General features: G+C 32.4%; 4 protein-coding genes across 4 annotated transcripts; 1 reads left to right on the top strand and 3 right to left on the bottom strand.

Annotated features, from left to right (window-relative positions):
* The first annotated feature begins 840 nt into the window (after positions 1–840).
* Positions 841–4952, top strand: LOC110821469 (Major facilitator superfamily protein). The gene is made up of 18 exons (XM_022051323.2): positions 841–1197; positions 1288–1350; positions 1825–1914; positions 2010–2069; positions 2147–2212; positions 2332–2397; positions 2498–2573; positions 2661–2725; positions 2806–2898; positions 3006–3086; positions 3236–3320; positions 3435–3478; positions 3577–3639; positions 3736–3795; positions 3883–3936; positions 4032–4091; positions 4183–4297; positions 4595–4952. Exons 1-18 carry the CDS (start codon positions 1006–1008, stop codon positions 4708–4710), a joined length of 1449 nt encoding a protein of 482 aa, XP_021907015.2. The 5' UTR covers positions 841–1005; the 3' UTR covers positions 4711–4952.
* LOC110821293 (putative indole-3-acetic acid-amido synthetase GH3.6) lies at positions 4884–7819 on the bottom strand. The gene is made up of 3 exons (XM_022051088.2): positions 7393–7819; positions 7134–7247; positions 4884–6354 (listed from the first exon to the last, which is right to left on the bottom strand). The coding sequence occupies exons 1-3, from the start codon at positions 7674–7676 to the stop codon at positions 5028–5030; spliced, it is 1725 nt and encodes a 574-aa protein (XP_021906780.2). The 5' UTR covers positions 7677–7819; the 3' UTR covers positions 4884–5027.
* A 775-nt stretch (positions 7820–8594) lies between these two features.
* On the bottom strand, positions 8595–12023 carry LOC110821452 (DNAse I-like superfamily protein). Its single transcript, XM_022051299.2, has 5 exons — positions 11039–12023; positions 9579–9786; positions 9374–9503; positions 9042–9284; positions 8595–8931 (listed from the first exon to the last, which is right to left on the bottom strand). Exons 1-5 carry the CDS (start codon positions 11860–11862, stop codon positions 8876–8878), a joined length of 1461 nt encoding a protein of 486 aa, XP_021906991.2. The 5' UTR covers positions 11863–12023; the 3' UTR covers positions 8595–8875.
* Positions 12024–18889: 6866 nt separating this feature from the next.
* LOC110821292 (putative E3 ubiquitin-protein ligase RF298) lies at positions 18890–21845 on the bottom strand. Its single transcript, XM_088219889.1, has 2 exons — positions 20138–21845; positions 18890–19609 (listed from the first exon to the last, which is right to left on the bottom strand). The coding sequence occupies exons 1-2, from the start codon at positions 21692–21694 to the stop codon at positions 19091–19093; spliced, it is 2076 nt and encodes a 691-aa protein (XP_088076015.1). The 5' UTR covers positions 21695–21845; the 3' UTR covers positions 18890–19090.
* Between the last annotated feature and the right edge of the window lie 2167 nt (positions 21846–24012).

Raw genomic sequence — 24012 nt, 5'->3', positions numbered from 1 at the left:
GGAAAATTGGGATTAGACTTTAATTAATAAAATGTGTATTATTTGTATTTAAAATTATAATAAAATTTAATTATAAAGGTAAAGTTTTTATAATTATTTTTCATAATGGATCACTTCATTTGTTGAAGATGTGTAAGTTGTACAGCCACACATGGCAAATCAAGATATGAGTACTTGAAAATTTCTTGTCAAGCATGACTTTTCAAACTTCCAAATTCAATACATGGGTTTAAGAACAAGAGAATATCATATATATATATATATATATATATAGAGAGAGAGAGAGAGAGAGAGAGGCAGAGAGGGTATTTCCTTCTTTTTTAATTAAAAATTTTATCTTTAAGATATTTTATAAACAATTTTCAAAGGAATTTTCTCTACTCTCTTGGTAGACAAAAATTTTGATTCTTATATAGTATATATATACATATATATATTGTATATTATTTTCTACCCACAAGGAAAAAAACAAGAATTACAGGAAGAAATTAAAAAAAAAAATGAAGCAAATGATTGTTTCTCTCTTCTGAAAGATTACTACACTACAAAACAAGCCGTACCTATAATGGATCAATTTGAATTAAATGGCAGCCGATGGTGTTGACACTCAAACAAAATAAAAACAAATGTTTTAACTGATGAGGATGAAGATGCATATATAAAAATGTTTTTGTAGTGCATAAAACTTAATAAAAATGAAGTAATTAGTTATAACTATTTTAAGAATAATATCTAAAATCAAAAGTCACTACATTGTTAAGAAGAGAGCATGTACAGCCAAGGCACAAGTTCAAGAAAGGTAATAACAGTCAGCTTTCATGGTAGGCACATACTGCTGGCAAATTTTAAAAGCATGATATCATATATGCATGTTCTTTTGGTTTTATCTGTTCCACATATCTTCTTCTTCTTCTTCTTCTTCGGTAAACCTGAAACTATTTTTCTTCACCGGCCCAAATTTTGCTAAGCAGATACAGAAACGTTCAGCCTTGTGAGGAATCAGACATGGCGGTGGATCAGGAGGATGTGGAGACTGCTGAGCATGAGAAGCTAACAGAGCCACTCATTAGGGAAAAGGAGAAAGAGAAGAAGAGCAGAACTGAAGAAGAAGAAGGTTCAAGCAAGGAAGGGAATCCATGGATGATTTACTTGAGCACCTTTGTTGCAGTGTGTGGTTCTTTCGAATTTGGAACTTGTGTAAGTGTCTAAATTGTCTCCTTTCTGATAGAACAGGGTTTGTTTTGTGGTAATTCTGCAGTTTAATTTTGTGATCTGCTGGTTTTTCAGGCGGGCTATTCATCGCCTACACAGTCTGCAATTAGAGAAGAACTGTCCCTTTCTCTGGCAGAGGTATAATAAACACACACACACATATATATATATATACACATACATATCCATAAATATATGGTTGCTTGTTTTGGAAAAACAATCTGGTTTTGTCTTCATTTTTCAGGGAAAGAAATAAGGATAAGAATGCGCTAAAAATGTTGAGCAGCTCATTGTAATTTGTTCAAAATATGGAATAAACATCTAGCTTTTTTTTATCGAAATAAAAGTGTAAATTGTGTTATTATGGACACCATGGAAGTGCCAACCCATGTAAAAGTATTTTCGAATCATTCAAATTATCAATTAAGTCCCCTAATACTCCAAAGAGTTTGGAGTATGACTCAACAATAAAAAATTAAGGGTCTGTAACCATTTTATTCTTAAGAATGTCAAAACCATTCACGGTATAAACATTTAGTTTTGCTTGATTATGACTACATGAAAGGAGAAAGAAAAGCTGGTTTGATCTTATGAGGTATGGCTTTTTTGCAGTATTCAGTGTTTGGTTCCATATTGACATTTGGTGCAATGATTGGGGCAATCACAAGTGGTCCAATTGCTGATTTTGTTGGGAGGAAATGGGTATGCATCACCAAACTGGAAAATTTCTCTGGATCAACCAATGTTAATTTTTGATTAATGGTTTTTTTGGGTGGTTTGAACTGGGGTGTGAGCAGGCAATGAGAATTTACTCAGTTGTTTGTGTTGCTGGGTGGCTTGCCATTTACTTTGCTCAGGTGGGTCTGATCTCAAAATCCATGTTCTTCTCCATAGAAATTTGATCTAACATGTAAGTTCTATGCCTGATAAAAAGGGTTCAGTGGCTTTGGACTTTGGAAGATTGGCAACAGGATATGGCATGGGAGCTTTTTCATATGTGGTACCAAATTCTTGTGTCTTTAACAAGTTCATTCTTTTTAACGTAACTTTTCTGTGGTACAAGATTGATTATAAAATTTCTACTAACAACTTTGATGAAATTCCTTGATTGATCACAAGGTACCAATTTTCATAGCTGAAATTGCACCGAAGAATCTTAGGGGAGCATTAACAACCATCAATCAGGTAATAATAAGGATAACCTGATGACGAGTTGGTTACTAATAACAAATTCTAAGTAAGTCATTACAGTTTCTTTCAATCTCCACCATTTTCAACCCTGCAGCTTATGATCTGTACTGGAGTTTCAGTTTTCTTCATAATAGGCACTCTATTGCCATGGAGAGTTTTAGCATTAACTGGTATATTCACCATATCCATTTATTACATCCAACTACTGGAAATTAAAGGACACTGAAAATCTTAAAGACAGATAACTTTACTTGCAGGAATCATCCCATGTGCCATCTTAGTTCTTGGACTCTTCTACATTCCTGAGTCACCGAGATGGCTTGTAAGAAGTAGCCCCAAAAAATGTGTTTTTCATTACAGTGACAATAATCTCAACAGGGGGAATGATTATGGTGAGTGCAGGCGAAAACAGGACGTGAAACGGAGTTCAAGGCTTCACTGCAAAAGCTTCGTGGCAAGGATGCTGATATATCAGAAGAGGCAGCAGAAATCCAGGTTCTTGCTTCTAAAATTGATAACAAAATCTGTATAGAGAATATGTGTATCAAGATTCAAGAGTATCAAGAAGCAATACTTTAGAATTCACTTCTGTTACTTGACAGGACTACATAGAAACACTTGAAAGGCTACCAAAGGCGAAAGTGCTCGATTTGTTTCACAGAAGATACCTGTGCTCTGTCATTGTAAATAATCTTCCACAAATCGGCTACATAATCCTGTTTATCTTTATCAGCTTTTTAGTAATTTCTGACATAGAAATGTATAATTTGCTTCATAAACAAGTAACTCTAGGTAATTTACTTCTCCTGATAATCAATGCTTTTGTGAGCAGATAGGAGTCGGATTGATGGTATTTCAACAATTTGGTGGAATCAATGGAATATGCTTTTATACCAGCAATATATTTGAGCAAGCAGGTAAGAGAACATGCAAAAAATGGCTTTCAACATGTCAAGAAACATGAAAAAGATGATTAAAAGATATTAGACATAGTTCTAGTATTTTTAACTTTGGTATTTGTTATGTTTCAGGATTTCCAGCTAGCATTGGGACTATAACATATGCATGTATCCAGGTTTATAACTATCTCTAGTAGCTCTGGTGATTCCTTGGATATCAAAAGTATTTCTGGGTGATAGGAAGAGCTGGAAACGATTCTTTTCCTTTTTACAGGTGGTGATTACTGGCCTTAATGCACCTGTGGTGGATAGAGCAGGAAGAAAGCCTCTAATTTTGGTAACCTATTGTCAAAAAACTAAACTCTAATCTGTTAATTTTCTGCATTTGTGCAAGCAAAGCCTACCCTTTTCCTTTTCTACTTCGTTTCTGCAGGTTTCTGCAGTAGGATTGGTCTTCGGATGCCTACTAACTGGACTTTCATTCTATTTTAAGGTACTTGGCCAAAACCTATATACCTTAAGTACTTCCTCTATTGCTCTCACATATGAAAATATTTGTTAAATAACTTTTCTGAACCAGGCTCATGACTTGGCACTTGAGTCAGTTCCGATTCTTGCAGTAGCCGGAATACTGGTAATACATATCAGCTTTAAACCACATTATGTACTATTTCACCAAAAAATTGTCGAAATTAGAATATGACGTCTATACTTCAATTTTGGGGTCAGATATACATAGGATCTTTTTCAGCAGGAATGGGTGCTGTTCCATGGGTAATCATGTCTGAGGTAAATGAAAGTTAAAGAGATGTAATCTCATGAACAACAATCTATCTAATCACTTACCATCGTAAGTAAAAAAGAAAATCTCTTACTGCAGATATTCCCGATAAATATCAAAGGTATAGCAGGCGGGCTAGCAACGTTAGTGAACTGGTTTGGTGCTTGGGTGATCTCCTACACTTTCAACTTCCTTATGAGCTGGAGCTCCTATGGTAAATAGACTTCAAATTTCTATAAGCATTTCATCATGGTAAGTAAGGATTGATGCAGTAATGATGTAAATCAAGCTAGTTGGACAGCAAAAAGTTATATAATCTGAGGTATAGGAAACATATGATGAGAAGAAATTGATCATAGTTTTCTCGGAGCAAATAGCAGCAGAAAAAATCTCAAAAGTCAATTCTGTTCATAAGTTCCCATAAGATAGCTATATGTATATTGTTGATGGGATGATATGAAAAGATCAAAAAGTGATGCAGATTTACTTTTATTGTTTCTGGGTTTTTCAGGTACCTTTATTATCTATGCTGTCATCAACGCGCTCTCTATAGTGTTTGTGATCACCATGGTACCAGAAACAAAAGGGAAAACGCTGGAACAAATCCAAGCAGCCATCAATGCATAAAGAAACAAGATATGGAATAAAGACAATTCCTTCATCGATATCTTTTCCATTGGAAAGTTCCTCAGAAACAAGAATGATGTTTGTTTTGTCCGTGGAAATTATTTAAAGGGAGAAGACACAGAGATTCAGAATCTTACACAGCAGCAAGATTGAAGGAAGTACAAAGTACCACGGGTGAAATAAAAGTTTATTATGCTGTATCTTATTCTTTGATCAATAAAGATCCCATACTTTCAGAACAACATGAGCATTTATTGACTTCTGCCATCAGAAGTTCAACTATTCATATTTACAAAGCTCCAATTGTATTAATCATTTCACGAATCCAAACTAACGGTCGCAAGAGCAGATCTCACCATGAAATCAACAATTTCAGAATTCCTAATAATCTTGGGCGGCTTGTATTGACTTGCTGGTGTTCCATTCGTCAACGCTACATGCATTAACATATCGAAAGTACCTGATTTGACAATGGATACTGACAAAGGGCCTAACTGACCCCCGTCCCTTTGCAGCTTGTAAATACTTCCTAGACTGTCTTCAAAGGAGGAACAACATCTCCTGAGAATCACTACTGAGGACTCTTGCAGAAATTCGTGTTGCTCTCCAACTTCCATGAAAATCTTCAGCCTCTTCGGATTCACCTCTAGGTCCATAAAGCTCGTGAATTCTACGACCTCTGCAGCCATAACATTCTTCAACACAAGCTGAAAACAATCCATAGCAGACATCAAATCTTTCTCAGTCAGTATCTCAGAAGTAGTTTTGGGTGCCCTGGTGATAAACTCCACTTCTGGAGAGAAATTATGGAATCCGACAACTCTCACTATATCACCCAAACGATATCGATAAAATCCCCTGTATGTAGTTACAACCAATTCATAAAACTTCCCAACTTCCACTCCAGCAAAATCATAAATTTCTTCACCAACAACCTTATTCTCATTTGTGTCAAATGGAAGAAACTCAAAGTAGGCGGCAGTTGGAAGCATAACATACTTAGTTTTCTCCGGGGGCTGCTTACTATCCAAATTAAGACCGATACTGCACTCAGAAGCAAAGTAATCTCCTCCTAACACGGGTACCTCCCCTGCATAGAACTTAAGTTTTGAATAATACTGCATCATGCTTCCGGTTGTAACACACTTAACATACCGAACATTAGGCCACAATTTACTCACAATCCCTTTCCAATTCTTGTTTTCAAAAACCAGACGAAGCCTCTTGGACAAACTCGGTTGTGATCCACCAAGGACCTCATTGACAGAATCTCTCATTGCAACATCATCAACCTCCAAACTCAAAATCCCATGTTCAATGTCATTGCATAACTGTTCCCACCTGGATTCCAATAGGCTAAATGCTCTAGTCAACCCTACGGCATAAGCTGCTTGAATCCCATCTATCAAATCACAGTTCCTCAGAGAACAAAGAAGATGGGAGTACATTTGTTGCTCGATATTTGATCCCAAAAAAACCTCCCTCGGACTAGTGCTACGTAAATTCTGGAGCACAGCATTAGTATTGGAATGAAAAGGGTAAGAAGAAGCAGCCATGGCCTTGAAACCTCCCTTTGTAGTTGAAACATTCCCAGCATAGAGAAAGGATAGTACCTTATTCACTTCACACCTTAGAGGAAAGGACCTAGTTTTTCACCCAAACAAATTAAAAAAAGAAAAAGACAAATATCACCCATGTTCATATAATAAATCAAAATCCCATATTATATTTTGAAGACAAGAAAAGTTATGCATACTAAATCATGACTTGCAAATAGGAACCTTTTTTTCCAAATATAGAGCTTAATTAAGTTATACATACAGGAGAAAGAACTTCTAAGAAAAGAAATAGCAGTTTTCTTTACAACATAAGTATAAATTGTTCTTAAAAATAATCTTAAATATCCAAATCTCTTTTTTTTTCTCTCCGAAGATTCGCTAATCTCTGAATCTGCTCCCTTCCCATTTTCCTATCCAAAAATTCTCAAATCTTCACCAATTTATATTTCTTTTTCTTTCCAGTTTTTTAGTTCTTTCCAAGAAGAAATCGCCATAAAGAGGTAACTATTAGCTGCACCAGGAATCTGAATGAACTAGCAGTTCCACATATTTGATTGTTTCATTTTAAATCTCTATCAAAAAGCAATAGAAACAAATTACCAATCCATCTAACATCTAATAATTTTGCACCTTAAAGATTTAGACTTTTACACAATTATAGAGATTCCTAATATTATTTCAAATAATAATTATTGTTATTGCAGAGAAAAATACTGCCCTCAGAAATACTCCCCAAAGGAGCAATATTTACACATATACATATATATATATATGTATAAAATATTATTTGCGACATGCATGAAGCAAGACCCTCCATCAAAGACAAGAAGAGAAATAGATAAAAAAAATTAAGGACATGGTTACCTTCTAAGAATTGCAGAAGCTCCCTGGTGTGCAATAAAAGAGGCAGCTTTTGAGAGTGATGAATCAAAGTAAGGCACCAATTTGGGCTTCATATTTACAGAATTCGTACCAGAGCTAATTAATTAAAAAAAAGCAACATTAATTTCAACAATTAACAAAACTTGACCCCTTAAACTAACAAATTCACAAAAAAGCCCCAAATTTTTTGATAAATAACACAAAACCTCACTAAAAGATCAAGCCTTTCTTTTCTACATACCTGTAAAAGAAACAAACAAGAGGGTCAACGGACAGCAGAGGCTGTTCATCGAGTTGACCGCCGTCGGCCATTTGATTGATGTAATCGGCGTAATCGTCATAGCAAGACAACGGCACGGTACGCTTGAAAGCAGCCGCGTCGTCGTCGGCCGGCGATAGATAGCGCCGGAGGTAACGTACGCCGCATTGACGGCGGAGGATCGACCTGAGGGTCTCGTCCTGGTGATGGATGGCGTTTTGGGTTGACTCCTCGATCTTCAGCAGCAACTCCTCGTCGGTCAACATCTCCGGATTTTGCGGGACAAGGAGATTTCTTTGAGGCTGTTGGTTGATGTTCTTTTCATTTTCAGACAACGAAGTAAAAAACCTTTGGCGGCTACCTGCCCATTGAATTTTATGTCCGGTTTTTCTGTTTCCCGAACCGGCGGCGCGTACGGACCACCCGCCAAATTTTCTTTTTAAATATTCTTTTAGATTTTTTTTTTAAAGAAAATTAATGTGTATCCTAATTTTTTAAAAAAATTAATTTATATACAGTCTTATACTATAAATTTAAGCTTATATATATATAATTAAAAAATTTTAATTAATTTTCTTAACTAAAATTTATATATTTTATTAATTAAATATTAATTACTTATTAATAATAATATAATTTAATAATAATACGGATAACATAATTTTTCAACAAAAATACACGAGACAAATAATTTATAACTCAAATTTATATTATTAAAAGAGTTGAAATATTCACTATCTAATTAGTTTAATAATTAATTATGTCATAAATCTATTAATATATAAGGATTTAATTTAAAAATATTAAAAATTAATCAAGAACAAATTGAAATATTTAATTAAAAAATTAAAGATACAATTTAATCAAAATTGAGATAGTCTTACTTGACCCTAAAAAATATAATACTATACCTAGATTGATGGTTAAGACATTGTTATTTGTGTGTGTGTATATATATATATATATATAGATTGATGGTCTTTGTCCCTTTACACTAACTACTAAGATCATAGATATATATGCGTGTGTATATATATATATATATATTCACACAAGTTGTAATGATTATTGAAAGAGATCAACAAAAATAACTCACTATTCAATCATTTCTGATTCAAGATACATAAATGTAATACACATATACATATACATATACATATATATATATATTATACACACAAAAGTGCCACACAACTATTTTTCCTCTTTTACTACTCATGTGATGAAGTTAAATGATTTTACAGAGAACATCAGGAAGGAGACTTTCAAATAATCTACTCTCTTTCTCTCTGTCTCTAAGGCTGTGTTTGGGAGGAAGAAAATGGCAGGGAAGGAAAAAGGAGAGAGCAAGAGTTACTCCCTAATTACAACTAACTATTATTTTAAACAATGTACCAAATAAAAATAAGTTAACTAAGGAAACTAATAATCTACCGTGAGAATCGAATTATTCTAGTTCTCTCAATTACCCTCGTTCCCTTTCCTTCCCTTCCCCGATTTTGCTCGCCTCCGATACAAACCCTATCACATAAAGTCACCATTTTAAGATTAAAATTGGCAACAAAACTTTTCAAGGGGGAAAAGAAAAAAGGGTCATCTTTGTCACTTTGATATTTATATGTTCCATATACCTTTTGATGGAGAAGAGCTTGTTATCTTTACAACTTTTTGTTTTAATTGCTTTGTTTTTTCATTCACACGATTGTCTTCACCTTTATCATCCGCCTTCGTTAAATCAACTTTTACTATGTGATGATCAGAAGTTCCTTTCGAAGAACATACTGAATAAGACCCCGGAATAAATTTATAGGGACAATTTGGAGATGTCAATATGTAATCTACTCGTGTTCCATACTTGCAAGTTCCTTGAACATCTGGGATCAAAAATAAAATGTTATTAGTTATAATTTTGAATGGAAATTGATTCTTGAAGAAAATAAATTCAGCAAAGCAAATTTTGTACTTTGGCCTTTGGCAATGACAACAACTGACTCGCATTCTCCAGCGAAATCCTTTGCGTCGATGTATTGGTTACTTTTCAAAAATCTCATCACTTCGACCTTTGGCATTGGCTTTCCCATCTCCTCATAGTACTAGACACGAAAATACATGGGTTAGATGCAGTTTAAGGCGAAAAATCATTAAAATAAATATATTTCGTTCCATACTTTTACAATGTCTGTCCATCTCTCATCAGAATAATCCGTTTCATCTAACGAGTTGAGGCCTCCTGCCAATATGTGAGGAACATCACTTGACTGAATTATGGCATTTATTTGTTTCATACGCCAATTTTCGTCTAAATGGTCGAGAAGTGTGCAATAGAAATCAACTTCTCCTATTTGAGGGATATCGATTGTGGCCTTCAGAACATTTCTGGATGTAAAAAAAAAAAAAATAATAATTATGGAAAATGAAAAATATTTTTATAAAATCTCATGTTTTTCTCTTATAAACTCGAATTTAACATGTTCATCATTTCTATTAAATTTTTTTTTAGGTATCGAAATTATAATATCGGACTACCAACAAGATTATCTCTAAAAGAAATTTCTTTATATTATACATGAAAATCAATGGAATGAGTAAAAACACTTCGAAAGAGGATAAATTTTAACTATCGAGAAGTATTGTTATTACGAGAAACAACAAAAATAAATGAATAGACAAAAGACTTGAATAAAATTTAAGGGTTTCTTAAATTTTACCACAAAATGGTTAAAGACAAAATATTTCAACATATACATATAAAATTTTTACCTAAGAAATCTTACCCACTTTGAACAATTCCTACTTCTACCATTAATGGTTTTTCTTCTTGTTGAATTGTACAAGCCACAAAATTAAGGGTTAAAAAAAAATTGTCTTTTCCTCAAAAGTAATAATACCAACAATAATTTACTATTATTTTCCCCTACAAGAAAAAAAAAATTAAATATATAAGAAAAAAATTATTAAAAATTCATTATTTTTTATTTAAAAAAACCTGTAATACCCATAAATTGGATTTTTTTTTATAAAAAAAATACCAATTTATTTATGGATATTATTGATAATTTCAGTAATGGAAAATAATAAAAGACAAAACTTTTTTGACTTGGGTGATCTGGGAATTGGAAAAGTTGTCTCCTTTTCCATGAGAATCAAATGATAATGTAGAAAAATTTTCAGATGCCAATGGAGATTTTTCTATTCTCTGTATCTTCTGAAAACAGCTGTTATATGCAAAAAGTGTATGGTGGTGTTAGGTGCTCATGAATTATAAATAAATGAAATTACAACATGGGTTAAATTTAATTCTTTTGTTGAGATAAATAGTGGGTAAAAATAATTGAAATTGAGTAATTACTGAAAGAAAGTTTGAATCTTTACTTGGGTTAAAAATATTAAGTAGATATATATATGTTTAAAAAAAATATATACTGGCTGGGGGGTAAAAAATAAAAACAAAAGAACAGGGAAAGCAGTAAAAAAATTTCAAAGAGGACATAAGAAAAATGCAGAAAAAGAAGTGTCAATTAGGGATTTATAAGTAGAAAATTACAGTTTAGTCTACCAGCAACGCGGTGGGAGGTAAAAAGACAGGGGAAGCAGTAAAAAAAAAAGTTTTCAGAAGAAAAAGACTGACCTGAAATCAGTTTCATCGAAGATCTTCTGAACTTTCCACCGGTTAATCGGCCACTTGGACAAGACGGCGTTGCCGTACTCCGGCGCCCAGCTCTCTGCAAATACATAATTCATCCCCAAAGCCGCCGCTAAATCAGACAGAGGCTTCATTGATTTCTCCTCCTCCGCTTTCACGTCCTGCAAAGCCAGTATATCAGCATCCAATTCCCTCAGCACCTCAACCACAGTTCTGCTGCTCCTGTACCTCTCTCTCAACTCATCTTGTTCCCTCAAAACTCTGCTCAGACCGCCATTAAAGGAGGATCCCTCCTTCTCGTCGAAGCTCTGTTGTCGATTTCTAAGCAGGGATATCTCATTATCCGGTAAATTTATCGATACCCTTAACTTGGATTTTGCAAAAATTTTTTGCCTCGATAAATTCTCCCCGGTACTCGGGTGCATCGGAGATTGCTTCAGTATGCTCTTCGGCCGGCCGTTTTGAGATTTCGCGCAGTCGAAGAACTGGATATCTTTCCCAAAATCTTCTCTTTCATAGACGAAACTGGAAGCTTCCTCTGCTTTCGGCACCGCCGGAGCCATGGAAAACAGGGCAGCATTAAAAGTTGCCAAACGTATTTTCTTCTCGGAATTCAGCCCCCCGGTGTAGTCATTCGGATGAACAGTTGCAGACCCATTAACGATCGGGTCGTTCTTGGAGGAAAGATGGGATTTTGCAGAGGCTTTTCCGAGTGGTTTGATGACGATTCTTGGCTTGGACCGGCGGCTAATCGACCACCGGAAACGAGAGCAGAGCCGCTGGAGTCTCTTGTTGAGGAGTCTGAGCATGGCGGCGAAGTGGTTGGTCGTCAAAACAGGAGCTTTTTTCCGCCGGCAATGGCGCGAGAGACGAAGTTGCAGATATGTTTGTCGAGAGAGAGAAGCTCTGTTTTTGTGAGCGTGAAAGTTGGGATTTTTATTTTTGATTTGAAATGAAAAGGATTAGTTTTAAAGTTGGTGTTTTTTTTTTTTTAATTAGCGAGAGGTAAAAGAGTGAGTCCTTTCTGGGAAATGGGTTTCTGACACGTGGCGGAAAATTAAGCACTGATAAAGACTTCAATGGTTGTGAGTTCAACTGCTCCCAATGAGAGAGAGACTAACAAGGATCTGTTTGGCATACACGAAATAAATGGGGAAATATTAATTAGAAACTAAATAATTAATTAATGGGGAGATTAAGTTAATTAATTAAAATTTTTAAAGAAACAAAAAGGGATTATCTTAATTGGAACGCCACGTCACTGGAAAGCCGGCGCACATAACTCCCATGCAAATGCAATCGCGGAGTCCACAAATCCGAGAGGAGATTCATGGCTCATGCTTCTGCTCTCATCCATATCCAACTTCACTTCTTCTTCTGGTCCCACAAACTCTCTTGTACGTATATATATATATATATATATATATCTATGATTAAGACTAATTTATGAATATAATGTCACAATTAAAAAGGCTAATCTAAGATTAAATAAGTAATTAACAAATAAATATTATCAGAGCTATTTTTTGAGTTTAGCTTTTTCTTGCTTTAATGGTAGATTTAATAGCAGGCGGATCAAACTAATAGTAAGCTAATTATAACCTACTCGGTTTTATGATTAATATAAAAGCTTTTTGAGTGGTTTTCTTTTTAATTTATTCGGTTTATACACACACACATACATACATATATATATATATATATATATCTTAGCTATTAAGAAACAAATATTTTATCAAATATAACAATTCCAGAAATTGGGTACACAAATCAATAATTTATTTTATAATTTTGTCAGTGAAATTATATTAATTAAATTTCTATGAATTTATTAAGTTTTTGGGTATAAATATTATTTTGTGATGATTATAATCTATTAGTTGAGATAATAATTAATGGGTTAAAAAATATATAAAATTTTTATTATTTCACTTTTTTTTTAATTTATAATTCATAATTTATTGTCAACTTATATACATATATATAACAAATATTCTTTAATGAAATATAAAATTGTGTTGTATATTTAACATAGTACTTATATTTGGTTTCATTTATATATTGTTATTTTTTTTAATTATTATTTATTACCATATTGATTATTACCAATCAATTATTTAATATCGTACAAATTGTTGTGACAATTAATGGTCAATATTTTAATAATTAATAATTTTTTAAAAAATAAAATATACCCAAATTAATGATAATAAATTATAAATTATGTACGATACATGAATTTAATTTTGATAATTAACAAATAAATATTTTAATAATCAAAATTAGGTGAATTATTTGGGTAATTATATCATTATAAGCGAGTGTTAGCTGGATTTGGTGTATAAAAAATTAGGGAAGATGCCAAATGGATGGGGTTAGCATATAATTGAATAATTTAATTTAATTTAATTTGTTAAACATGATTAATTAATTTAATTAACAATCAATTAAAGTCACAGGCTGTTTGCCCACTCTCCAGCATGTATTTGCTTGTGGTATCACTAAAAAAAAAACAATTATATATTCTTCCCCTTTTTTTGAGTGTTTGGAATTATTTTATGACTTGAAATTTTAAAATATTTTTATAATTAAAATTAATAAAATTATAATGTGTGATTTAAAAAAAAATAAATTTAATTTTTATTAAAAAAATAATACTTGATATTTCTAAATTTAATTTACTAAATATATAATATCTACATTTTAATATTTTTTACAATTATTTCTACTAAACACCAAATCACTTTTGATAATTATTTTAACGACACTTTAAAAAAATTCGTAATACAAATTACAGTAGTAATCGTGTAAATGTTCGTTTAATCTCTATTTTTTAAAATTAATATGTAATTAAGAATATAATTAAAATAGGATGAGATATAAATATATATATAAATATATTTCTCAATTAAAAAAAATAAATTTATAATGGTCCTTGGCTATTATTATGTGGGGAAACAACATGATATAATTATTAGATTAATTAATAATGAATTATTCTTGCATATTCCTCCAACCAAACAAGCCTTTAATGATGGGGTCATAGAGACAGAGAGGAGGAAATAAGAACCTCATTAATAGAAAACACACAACTCAATTCAAGCCCACCAAAAAAACAAGAGAGGGCCCAATTAGTACATAAAACAAATGTGAGCCATTTATGTTCAAATTTTAAATTTCAATTTTTGAAAATTAACTTGTCAAAATTTACTTACACACACACACACATGAATATATATATATATATGTGTGTGTGTATGTATAGATATATGAATTTAATAATTGATATCCCATTCACTTACATCAATTTTGGAACAAAAAAATGATTTTTGAATACAGTGGTTAGGTGAATTGGAAGCCATAAATATATAAATGGACAAAAATATCTATATTATTTAAAATATTTAAATTAATTATTATACAAATTTTTTAACAAGTTTAGTATATATATATATATATATATTTTTTTAAAAAAAATTATGATTTAATTTATAATTATTAATGCACACTAACATTGATTGTTAATGAAAGTATTTTCCGAATTTAAATTAAACACATATTATATTTTTTTTAATTAAATCAATATTTATACCATATGTTATTACGAATAATAACGTTAACTAATTTAAGATATGGTTGTTTGTTATTATTTTTTTATTAGATATCACATTATGAAACACGTAACATTTAATATAAATATCAATCGAATCAAAATATAATACATATAATATTTAAATATACGAGGCCCTGTTATAAACACATATATATATATGTAACAATTAATTTAAATATTTAAAATAGAAAAGAAATTAATTTAATAATTTAGTTTCATATAAATATATGAAAATAAAAGCAAAATATTGAATTATATAAAATGAAATATATAATTATGTCAATTTTGTATGTGTATGTATTCAGGTGGGACCATAAATCGTAGGCACAAAAATATACCACTTCTGAGTTGTCCCTCTCGCGTACGAGTGGATCCGCCGCTACACTTTCCTGTTCTCTCCATTGTTGGCTGACGTCATCGGAAGGCAAACATTTTTATCCAATAATCAAAATAAAACTCTTAACGACTAAAAAAAGCGTAAGCAGGAGGGCTCGAACCCGGGAGTAGCCCATCAGATTTTGAATATGTCTTTTTAATCATTCAAATATATTGTAAACTCGAACCCAATAAATTTAAAGTTTGTCTCGTTAACCACTCCGAACATATGAACGAGTTTGAACTTGTACAAAGCTCAATAAATTTTAAGTGTGTCTCTCTAACTACTCGAACTCGAACGAAAAATCAATAAATTTTAAATTTATCTCATTAATCATTCCGAATATATCATAGGCTCGAATTTATATGAAACTCAATAAAGTAAATTTTAAGTATTGTTTTCCTGACCGCTCTAACATATCATATACTCGAACTTGTACGAAACCCAACAAATTTTAAATTTGTCTCATTAATAACTCGAATATGTCACAGACTCAAACTTGTATAAAGTCTAATAAATTTTAGACGTGTTTTTTTGGCCACTCATATATATCATGGACTCGAATATATATGAAGTCCAATAGATTTCAAGTTTTGTTTCTTTATCCGCTCGACCACATCAACCTTTTGATGCTTTAGAATTTATTATGCAATTTAAATTTTCACGTGAAATTGTCTGTCTTAATAAAATTAACACATTTTATTAATTAGTCGAATGAAATATATATTTACTAATAAATTTGAAAATATTTTTTAATTTATTAATTTATATAACCTGAAATAATTTTTTCAATGGAAAAATATTTCCTATTATAGAGTCAAATGCAAGAGGTTTTATTCACAATCCACATTACCATAACAAAACCAAAAGATATCAATTTCTTCAATATAAGATATTCATATCCATATTAGATACCATCCTTATTTATTTATATTTATATTTATATTTTTATTCCATACATATAGATATATGTACATATATGTATGTATAGAAACTGAAGTAATTTTTCTACACTATATATAGAGATCCCCATTTATAAAATATGGAAATGTATTTGTGAAACCTTCTTTAAATTCATTTTGCTATCTTTTGTTGCATTTAATATTCATAATTCATTAACCTTATATATAACTTTTTAAAAAACAAATAGAGTGCAGAAGTTAAAATTGTAATACTTGGATCCAGAATTTGGTTCAGGATCAATTTAACATTTTAAATATATAAAAAAATTATTTTTAAATTAATTTATTTAAATTTTTAGTTTGATTTATAAAAAAATAAGTTAGGCATGAAATTGAAAATAATTTTAAGAAAAATGAACTAAAATTTAAGTTCATGGGTATTTTTGAAAGAAAAATAAAAAATTGGGGATCAGAGTGCAAATAAATTTTTTTTTTGCCACGTAGGACTGCCTAATCAGCAATCTTGACGAATTGGAGCACGTCGCGTGGCAAGATATGCTGATGTCGATGCCACATAGGCGATTTGCGTGCCCCGCGATCGAACAACTTAGGATCGGTCTCGTGTGCGTGGACGGTCTAGATTTATTCTCTCTTTAAATGCGATCGGACGGTCGAGATCAAATCGTAATGAACGGTCCATATTTATTTCATCTTTAAACGTGATCGGATGATAGAGATCAAACGCGAGATGTGTATAAATATTTTGCATCACACTAAACTCAAACCCTAGCTACCAGCCAAATACCGGATAAGAAGAACTAGTTACCAGAGAAGAGAGCTGACAGCCGATTGCCGTTGCTTCGGAGCCACCTCCAACCATAAAAAAATATAAAAATTCTCTTATCCAATCAGAATTTGATTCCGAGCACTCCAATGACCAAATAAGAGGAAAATGGACAGTAATTGAGCCAGAAACTGCGGATGAAGCTTGGTGGTACCGCCGCGAAAAAGTCCTACAACCTCCTCTGATGAACCCCTTCATATTTCTTATTTCATGCGATTTTTTTATTATTGTGTTCACCGTTCTGTTTTCTATAGGTTGACCAAAGAAAAACTCTCAGTTGCAAAAGTGAGCCGGCGGAGCCGTCACACACGAAAAGCTCCACTACTGGTACATTTTTGTTTTCTAATTTTTTGGGCTAACTAAGACCCTCTAATGTATTTTTCGTAGGGATATATATAAAGTGATCGAAAATGGCCAAAATTGACCGAAAATGGCTAGGCTGAGGTAAACCACCGCCCGTCGGAGCACAGTGGTGCCGCTGTGTTAGAACCTCAAAATTAGACAAAAATAAATTTTTTTCACCGATTTTGTATTCCTATGATATTTTTAGGTACGTGACAAGTGTTTTGGATTCTGAATGAATAATTTAGAAAAATCGGGGATCGCCAGTACGCGCAGTCGAAAGTTCAGTATTTCAGATACCGATTTGGGTAAGGATCCCTCACTCTTTTCTTTGTTACGACAAATTAAGACTTAATTATTAATAATTGTGTATTTTTATAAAAGAATTAGAGAATCTTAAAAATAATTACGGGTCACTAGTGGAGACAAAATTGGTTAGTTCACAGTCATTTTGATTTTTTGTTTATTTTCCTATATTGCTCATATTTGTATACTATTATATTATGTGTAACTCAATTGATGGTTTTTAAAATCTTTTTGGTTATTTTGTTATTTGTTTTCTCTGCATTGCGTGCCAGTATCCCGATCATTTGTTACTTGGCTGTGTTAAACTATATTGTTATTTAAATGAACGGTGAGTATAAAATGAGATATGGTTATTGTATAGTTGATTAGTATATTCGTGAAAATCTATATAGGAAAGATTTATTGAGTACTTTGAAAAGGGTGGACGGGCCGGTACATAGGAAACCTTACCGTGAACGTTACCTCAGTTGAACGGGGCTGAGAAATCCCTTGTCAGAAATATTTGAGAGATATGGTTCATCCTCATACTGGACGGAGTATTGAGGTAGTGGCATATTTGGCCCCCATACTGGACGGAGTATGAGAATGACCGGTTAATTGTTTAATTGGATATTGGATTTACGAGTAGGATGACATCCATATAGACCCCAATGGTACCAATAAGCGGGTAAAAATGTAAAATGATCGTTCTTGTTATGTTCTATATGATAAATAATAGTGTATGAATATGACTTTTTATAAGTTATTGTTAGTAAAGATTTGTTACACAAAATAGAATAAATGATTTTTTTTATAGTAAATAAATTTACATTAAATTAAGGGTTCTATTAATTATTTTCTTGATTTTTTTCAATATTCAGTTTTTCGTATATGTGATTAGTGTAATATTCTAACTAGGTTAGTGTAATTCACCATTTCATTAACTGTTTCAGATCAAGAGAACTAAGATTCAGATCCCAATCAACAGGAATGTTGTGAATAATTTATCACCCGAACTCCCTTCAAAAGTTAGTGAAAACCGTTTTAGGATTGTTTAATTATTTATTTCTTTGATTTTCGTTTGTTTTTTTAAAAAAGACATTCTCGTAATTCTATTAGATACTTTAAATTATTGTGTAAAAAATATAAAACATAATTTTATTATTTTACTTTCGTATTTAATTTATTACTTTATTACCATTTAAATTCTAAGTTTTTACAGTTAAAATAATTAAATTTTACAATTATCTTAGATCAATTTAAAAAGTTTTTTAAATATGAAAAATTAAAATAAGATAAGCTTCAGAGGAGAAAATTCATTCATTCATAACATATATACAAAAGCATAACATAAAACCCTAGAACACCATAACTAGCAAGATAAGTTTCTCTTCCCCAATTCCCCCCCCTCCCCCCCCCCCCCCCCTCATTTCCCCCTCTTTATTCTTCCCCCCACAAACTACACCTACTAAACCCTAAATACAGAAACAAACATTTTTTTTTTTTGCTTTTATGACAGAAACAAACACACACAGTTTATTTAAAACCCTAATAAACTTCAAACATAACCTGCAACTCTCCATCAACTCATCACTACCAGAACCTGCAAATCTCCACCAACTCATCACTACCAGAACCTGCATCTCTCTGTCAACTCACCACCAGCTGGTAAATCCTAAAAGAGCCCAAATGGAGGATAACGAGCATGAATCCTCGTCATGATAGGACAACGACAAGTAGGGCATTCTCTCATTTTCTGTTTCAGATGAAGCTCATTGCAGTTGGCGCACAGAACTTGATGACAACATGGAATAAAGACAACAGCTTTTTCCTCAGTCAGACACATCACACACTCCCTGTCTGGAGGTATCTTGGAGCTTGAAGAACTCCCATGGCCACCCTTAGAGCTTCCTGCGGAGGATCCCTTTGAAGAAGAGCCAGCACCAGAGGCTGCTTCCATGCCTTTCTTCATTTCTGCTATCTTTGAAGCTTCGGATGCGAGTTTCATCTCAGACACTTTCTTCTCCAGATCTTTAATGTCGTCCATGCATTTCTTCATGTCAGCTTCTGCTTGGTTCTTCATACTCGCTTCTTCTGCTTCAGTTGCGGCTTCCAGTTCTTCTCGTTCTTTTCTTATGGCCGCAGCCTGTGCCAGCAGCTTCTCCTTTTCCGACTTCTCCTTCCTCCATCGGCCCTGGATTTTTTTTTTTTGATCGGAAAAATATATATGAATTATATTAAATAATCATGCTGTAAAACAACCATATTCACCCAAAAAAAAGTTTTTTTTTTTTTTATCACATTTTAAATTTCATTACCTGATCAAGAAGTTATTTTTTAACATAAAAATTTATATATTTATCATTACATAAACACAAATAATAAAAAAATAAAAAATAACCTCCAAACAAGCATATTTCATTCCAATCCATATTCATATATCATAATCATATATAACTCTAAAAATTTATGCAGTCATCAATATCCACACCCAAAAAATAAAATAATAAAAAATAACCTTCGAACAAGCACATTTCATTCCAACCCATATTCATATATAACTCATATCATAATCATTTATAACTCACATATTTTACGTCAAAGACTAGTCTACTTTTGATAATATAAGATCTTATATATGTGTGTGTGTATATATATATATATATGTATATGATATAATATAAGAATCACTTACCATTGTTCTACAAAGAAGAAAACATACCTCACTTTGGTCAGCCCTATTCTTCGCAGTGTCAAACTGCTTCTGCAGCTGAGCCAAGCTTCGCCTCTGAGACTCAAGCTCCTGATGCAGCATAGTTCTTTCCCCTTCCATAGCCTGGACCTCCTTACCTCTTTTCTGTTCATTCTCTTTTGCTTCCTTCAAAGCCACAGCTGATTTGGAAGCATGAGATTTAGCAGCCTCCATGTCCTTCTTTAACACAGCTTGTTCAATCTCAAGCTTGGAGGCAGTAGCCTTGGCTTTCTCAACCTGCTCATTAGCATTCTTTACAGCCAAATCCATCTCATTCAGCCTCTTCATAGTGTTTTCCTCTATGGTTTGCTTATCCTTCTGAGACTTCACTGCATCTACTTTCTCTTGCCTGAGTGATCTGAGTTCAAAGTCTGTCTTTAATCTGTGAGTGGTCTGCATAACCTTGTTATTAGCCCAGTCGGTCCAGCCTTGAAGTTCGCTTTGAAGCTCTTGCTTTCTTGCAACCAACTGAATGATCAACTCTTCTTTCTTGTCACGAGGCAGGTATTTGCCCAGAGAAGGATCATATGGGATTCCAGCTAGGAAATCAGGTGTGATGGAAGATGATGCAGGAGGTTTGGTTATGGAGGTTGGAGTAGGAGGATTATCAGAAATGGTTAAATTAGCAGGAGGTAATTCAGATGGAGGGTCTGGTTTTTTCTCCCCACCGGTGGATTTTTTCCCTTTACCTTTTTTTTTATTAGCCTTCTTTTTGGACTTCTGGGAACTGGAACTACTAGCTGGTTTTTCTTCCTGCACAACAGGCTTAGTCTCCACCCCCGGTTGATCAGCCACCGGCTGCGGTGGTGCAGGAACATTCTGGGTGGTAAAAGATGTCATCATTTCTCCTTCTTCTTGACAAATCTGTGCAACATTCAAATCACAAAGCAACAAAGCCCACATTGCATCTACAACAGATAACCCTTGTTTAACCTCTCTCACAACACCCACCATTTCAACCAGAGTAAAATTCACCAACTGTTGTAAATTATCAAAGATGGAATTTTGATTCCCTTTCTTCAAAATCTCAACAGTGAAATGCACAATGTTTGGGACAGGATCTTTAGCACCACAGTAAAATCCACGGCCTGTAAGGGCCTTTTGAATAAGATCCTCAGGATACCCAAAATCGAGTTTGATGAGTCTGATTGCATGTTGGTAAACTAGGAGGATTTGGGAAATTAACAGCTCTTCAAGCTGGTATGCGAGAGGATCCTCCCAACCTCCAGGTTCATAGTCTTCTACCTCAGTTACACCAGGTACTGGTTGGGAATGGCTAGACCCAGATGAACCAGTTGATGTAATTGGGATTTCCTGTGAAGATAAATATGATTTGGGAACAATAAAGTATCCATGAATGAATGGTGACGGGAAGCTACAACTTGCAGGCTTTACTTGATCATGAGCAATATCATAAGTATCAGCTAACTTTCTCTTGTTCTTATTACTTACTTTTGCTACAGTAGAAGAAGATGATGATGATGATGACCCAATTTTGCTCCCATTCTGAGTACCCATTTCTTCCATTTTCTTATCATGAAGATATCTCCTGATCTGATCGCGAGTTGCCTCTATACTAGTTCCAGAACCTATATATGAACAAGGAATGGATTAAAATCAAGGACAAAACAACCACACACACACGTATAGATAAGCATTCAAACCAAATGAGAGAAGAACAGCGCTTACCAGTAGCAGTTACAGCAAGACGAGCATAGAAGCCAATGTCCTTCAAGAAGAAACACTCAAATGGATTACAAACAAGATTACCCAGAAACCCAAAATCAAAAACCAAACCTAAAGTTTTAATTTTTCCCACGAACCCATCAAGCAATACCGGGTGATAATCAAAACCTGTATCAGAACTCAAGAGAACTCCTCTATTTATAGAGGGCTGAATACAGTGGTCAATTCAAATACAAACTCACAGACATTAAACTCCAGAAAACCAACTCACATGAAAAAAACCCTCCAGAGAATTTGATCGTTACAAATGGGATAGAAAATTTTGACCGGACTCTAACAAAACCACCAAGAAAAACAAGGTTCTTAATGCCTAAAACCGGATTTGGTAGAACCGAGGAAGCTAATTGTATTCAATGCACCAAGGAAGGTAACCATTTTAGAGAGTTACAAATCAGGGATATTTGGCTGCATTATGGGTGTTTTTCATATGAAGGAGTTGGCTGAGTTAATGGTGGGTGTATATGTTTTGAGTGTTTGTAACTGCTGGTTTATATAGGGGGAAAAAAAAAAACTACATAATATATCTTTTCTAAGTAGATTTTATGTGCAACTTTGTGAAATCTTATAAAATATAATCTATGCATATCTTCTTATAAACAATAAGATTATACCTCATTAATATTATGATTGTATATTTTTCTAAATTTTGAGATCTAGAAACTTCATTTTGTAAATTTAACAAAGGGCAAAAAATAATCTACACAATTTTTGATGCAATTTATACTTTATTATATTTTGGTAATAAGATATCAAAATTACAGAAAAAAAAAATCCTTCTTAAATTTGTGTTCTATCAAGTATAATAATTAACTAAAAATTGAATAACATCAATTATAAGCAAAACGAAAATACTAATAATTCTCCTAAAATAATCTTATATTGGCTCAACCATATAAGAATCATCAAATCGGACAAAATTTACCATTCTTTGTTCGTTATTTCGAGGCATTAACCTTGACAATATATTTGAAGCAGTCAACGCATTTTTCTTATGACGCCTTTTATACCTGTATCTCTGTAAAAAAAAAAAAAATTATATAAAAAAGATAAATTTTTTTCAACTCAAAATTATATCATTTAATTAATGAATATATACATTTTCAACTCAAAAAAAAATATTTACTATAATTTCAGTGGATTAAGATGTAAAGTTTCTTTAGAATAAAAGGACTAAATTATAAATATTTTTTTTATCAATGAACTCAGTTGTAATTAAGCTCAAAATATAGGGATTATCTTCTAATTAAATCCTCCATAGTTTTTTTTTGCAGTTAAGTCCATGTAAAAACAAAATATATGATACAACAGTAAAAAAAAATTAATAGTTTTATATGAAATTTATCAAAAAAAAAAAAAACTATAGGAGCTTAAATATAAAAAAAATAAAATTTTGAATTAATGCAAAAAACTAAAAGGGGCATTGAAATTTATCATAAAATTTTTCATATCCAATCAATCATATATAGTTGTAAATCAAAACAATTAAATTTAAAAATTATACACTGATGTAGCGATAATAAATAATAACTGGAATACTCAACACTGAAACATTAACAAAAATCATTTTTCACAAAAAGAAAAACACTCATCGGATATCATATTGTAGAATAAACTAACAAATATCGATAATAAATAATAACTTAAGTGCTCAATACTGAAGAATTAACAAATCATCTTCAAAAAAAAAAAAAAACACTGATCAGACATCACCTTCTAGTATATCGACAATAAATAACAACTGGGATGCTCAATATTGAAACATCAACAAAAATTATTTTTTTTAAAAAAAAACACTTATCGAGCATCACGTTATAGAATAAACTAACAGATATCGAAAGTTAAAAAATGATTGTCAAGCATCACATTACAGAAAAAGTTAACTGATATTAGAAATTGGTATAGAATAGACATTCTTTATATATAAAAAAATTAGGGATTTTTATCAAACATAAAAATGCGATTAATAATATTCACTTACAATCGTAGCCATTGAGTTCAGAACTCAATCTCAGACTCGCGATTTTGAAATTTACTTCGAGAGTATCGAAACCCTAATGCAGCCAGAGAGTCGAAATGATGTTTTGAAAATTTTGTGAAAG

The sequence above is a fragment of the Carica papaya genome, chromosome 5 (genome assembly GCF_054855325.1).
Source record: "Carica papaya isolate Zhongbai chromosome 5, ASM5485532v1, whole genome shotgun sequence".
Classification (NCBI taxonomy): Eukaryota; Viridiplantae; Streptophyta; class Magnoliopsida; order Brassicales; family Caricaceae; genus Carica; species Carica papaya.
Note: the sequence above shows the minus strand (reverse complement) of the source record. Positions and strands in the feature narration are given on the sequence as shown.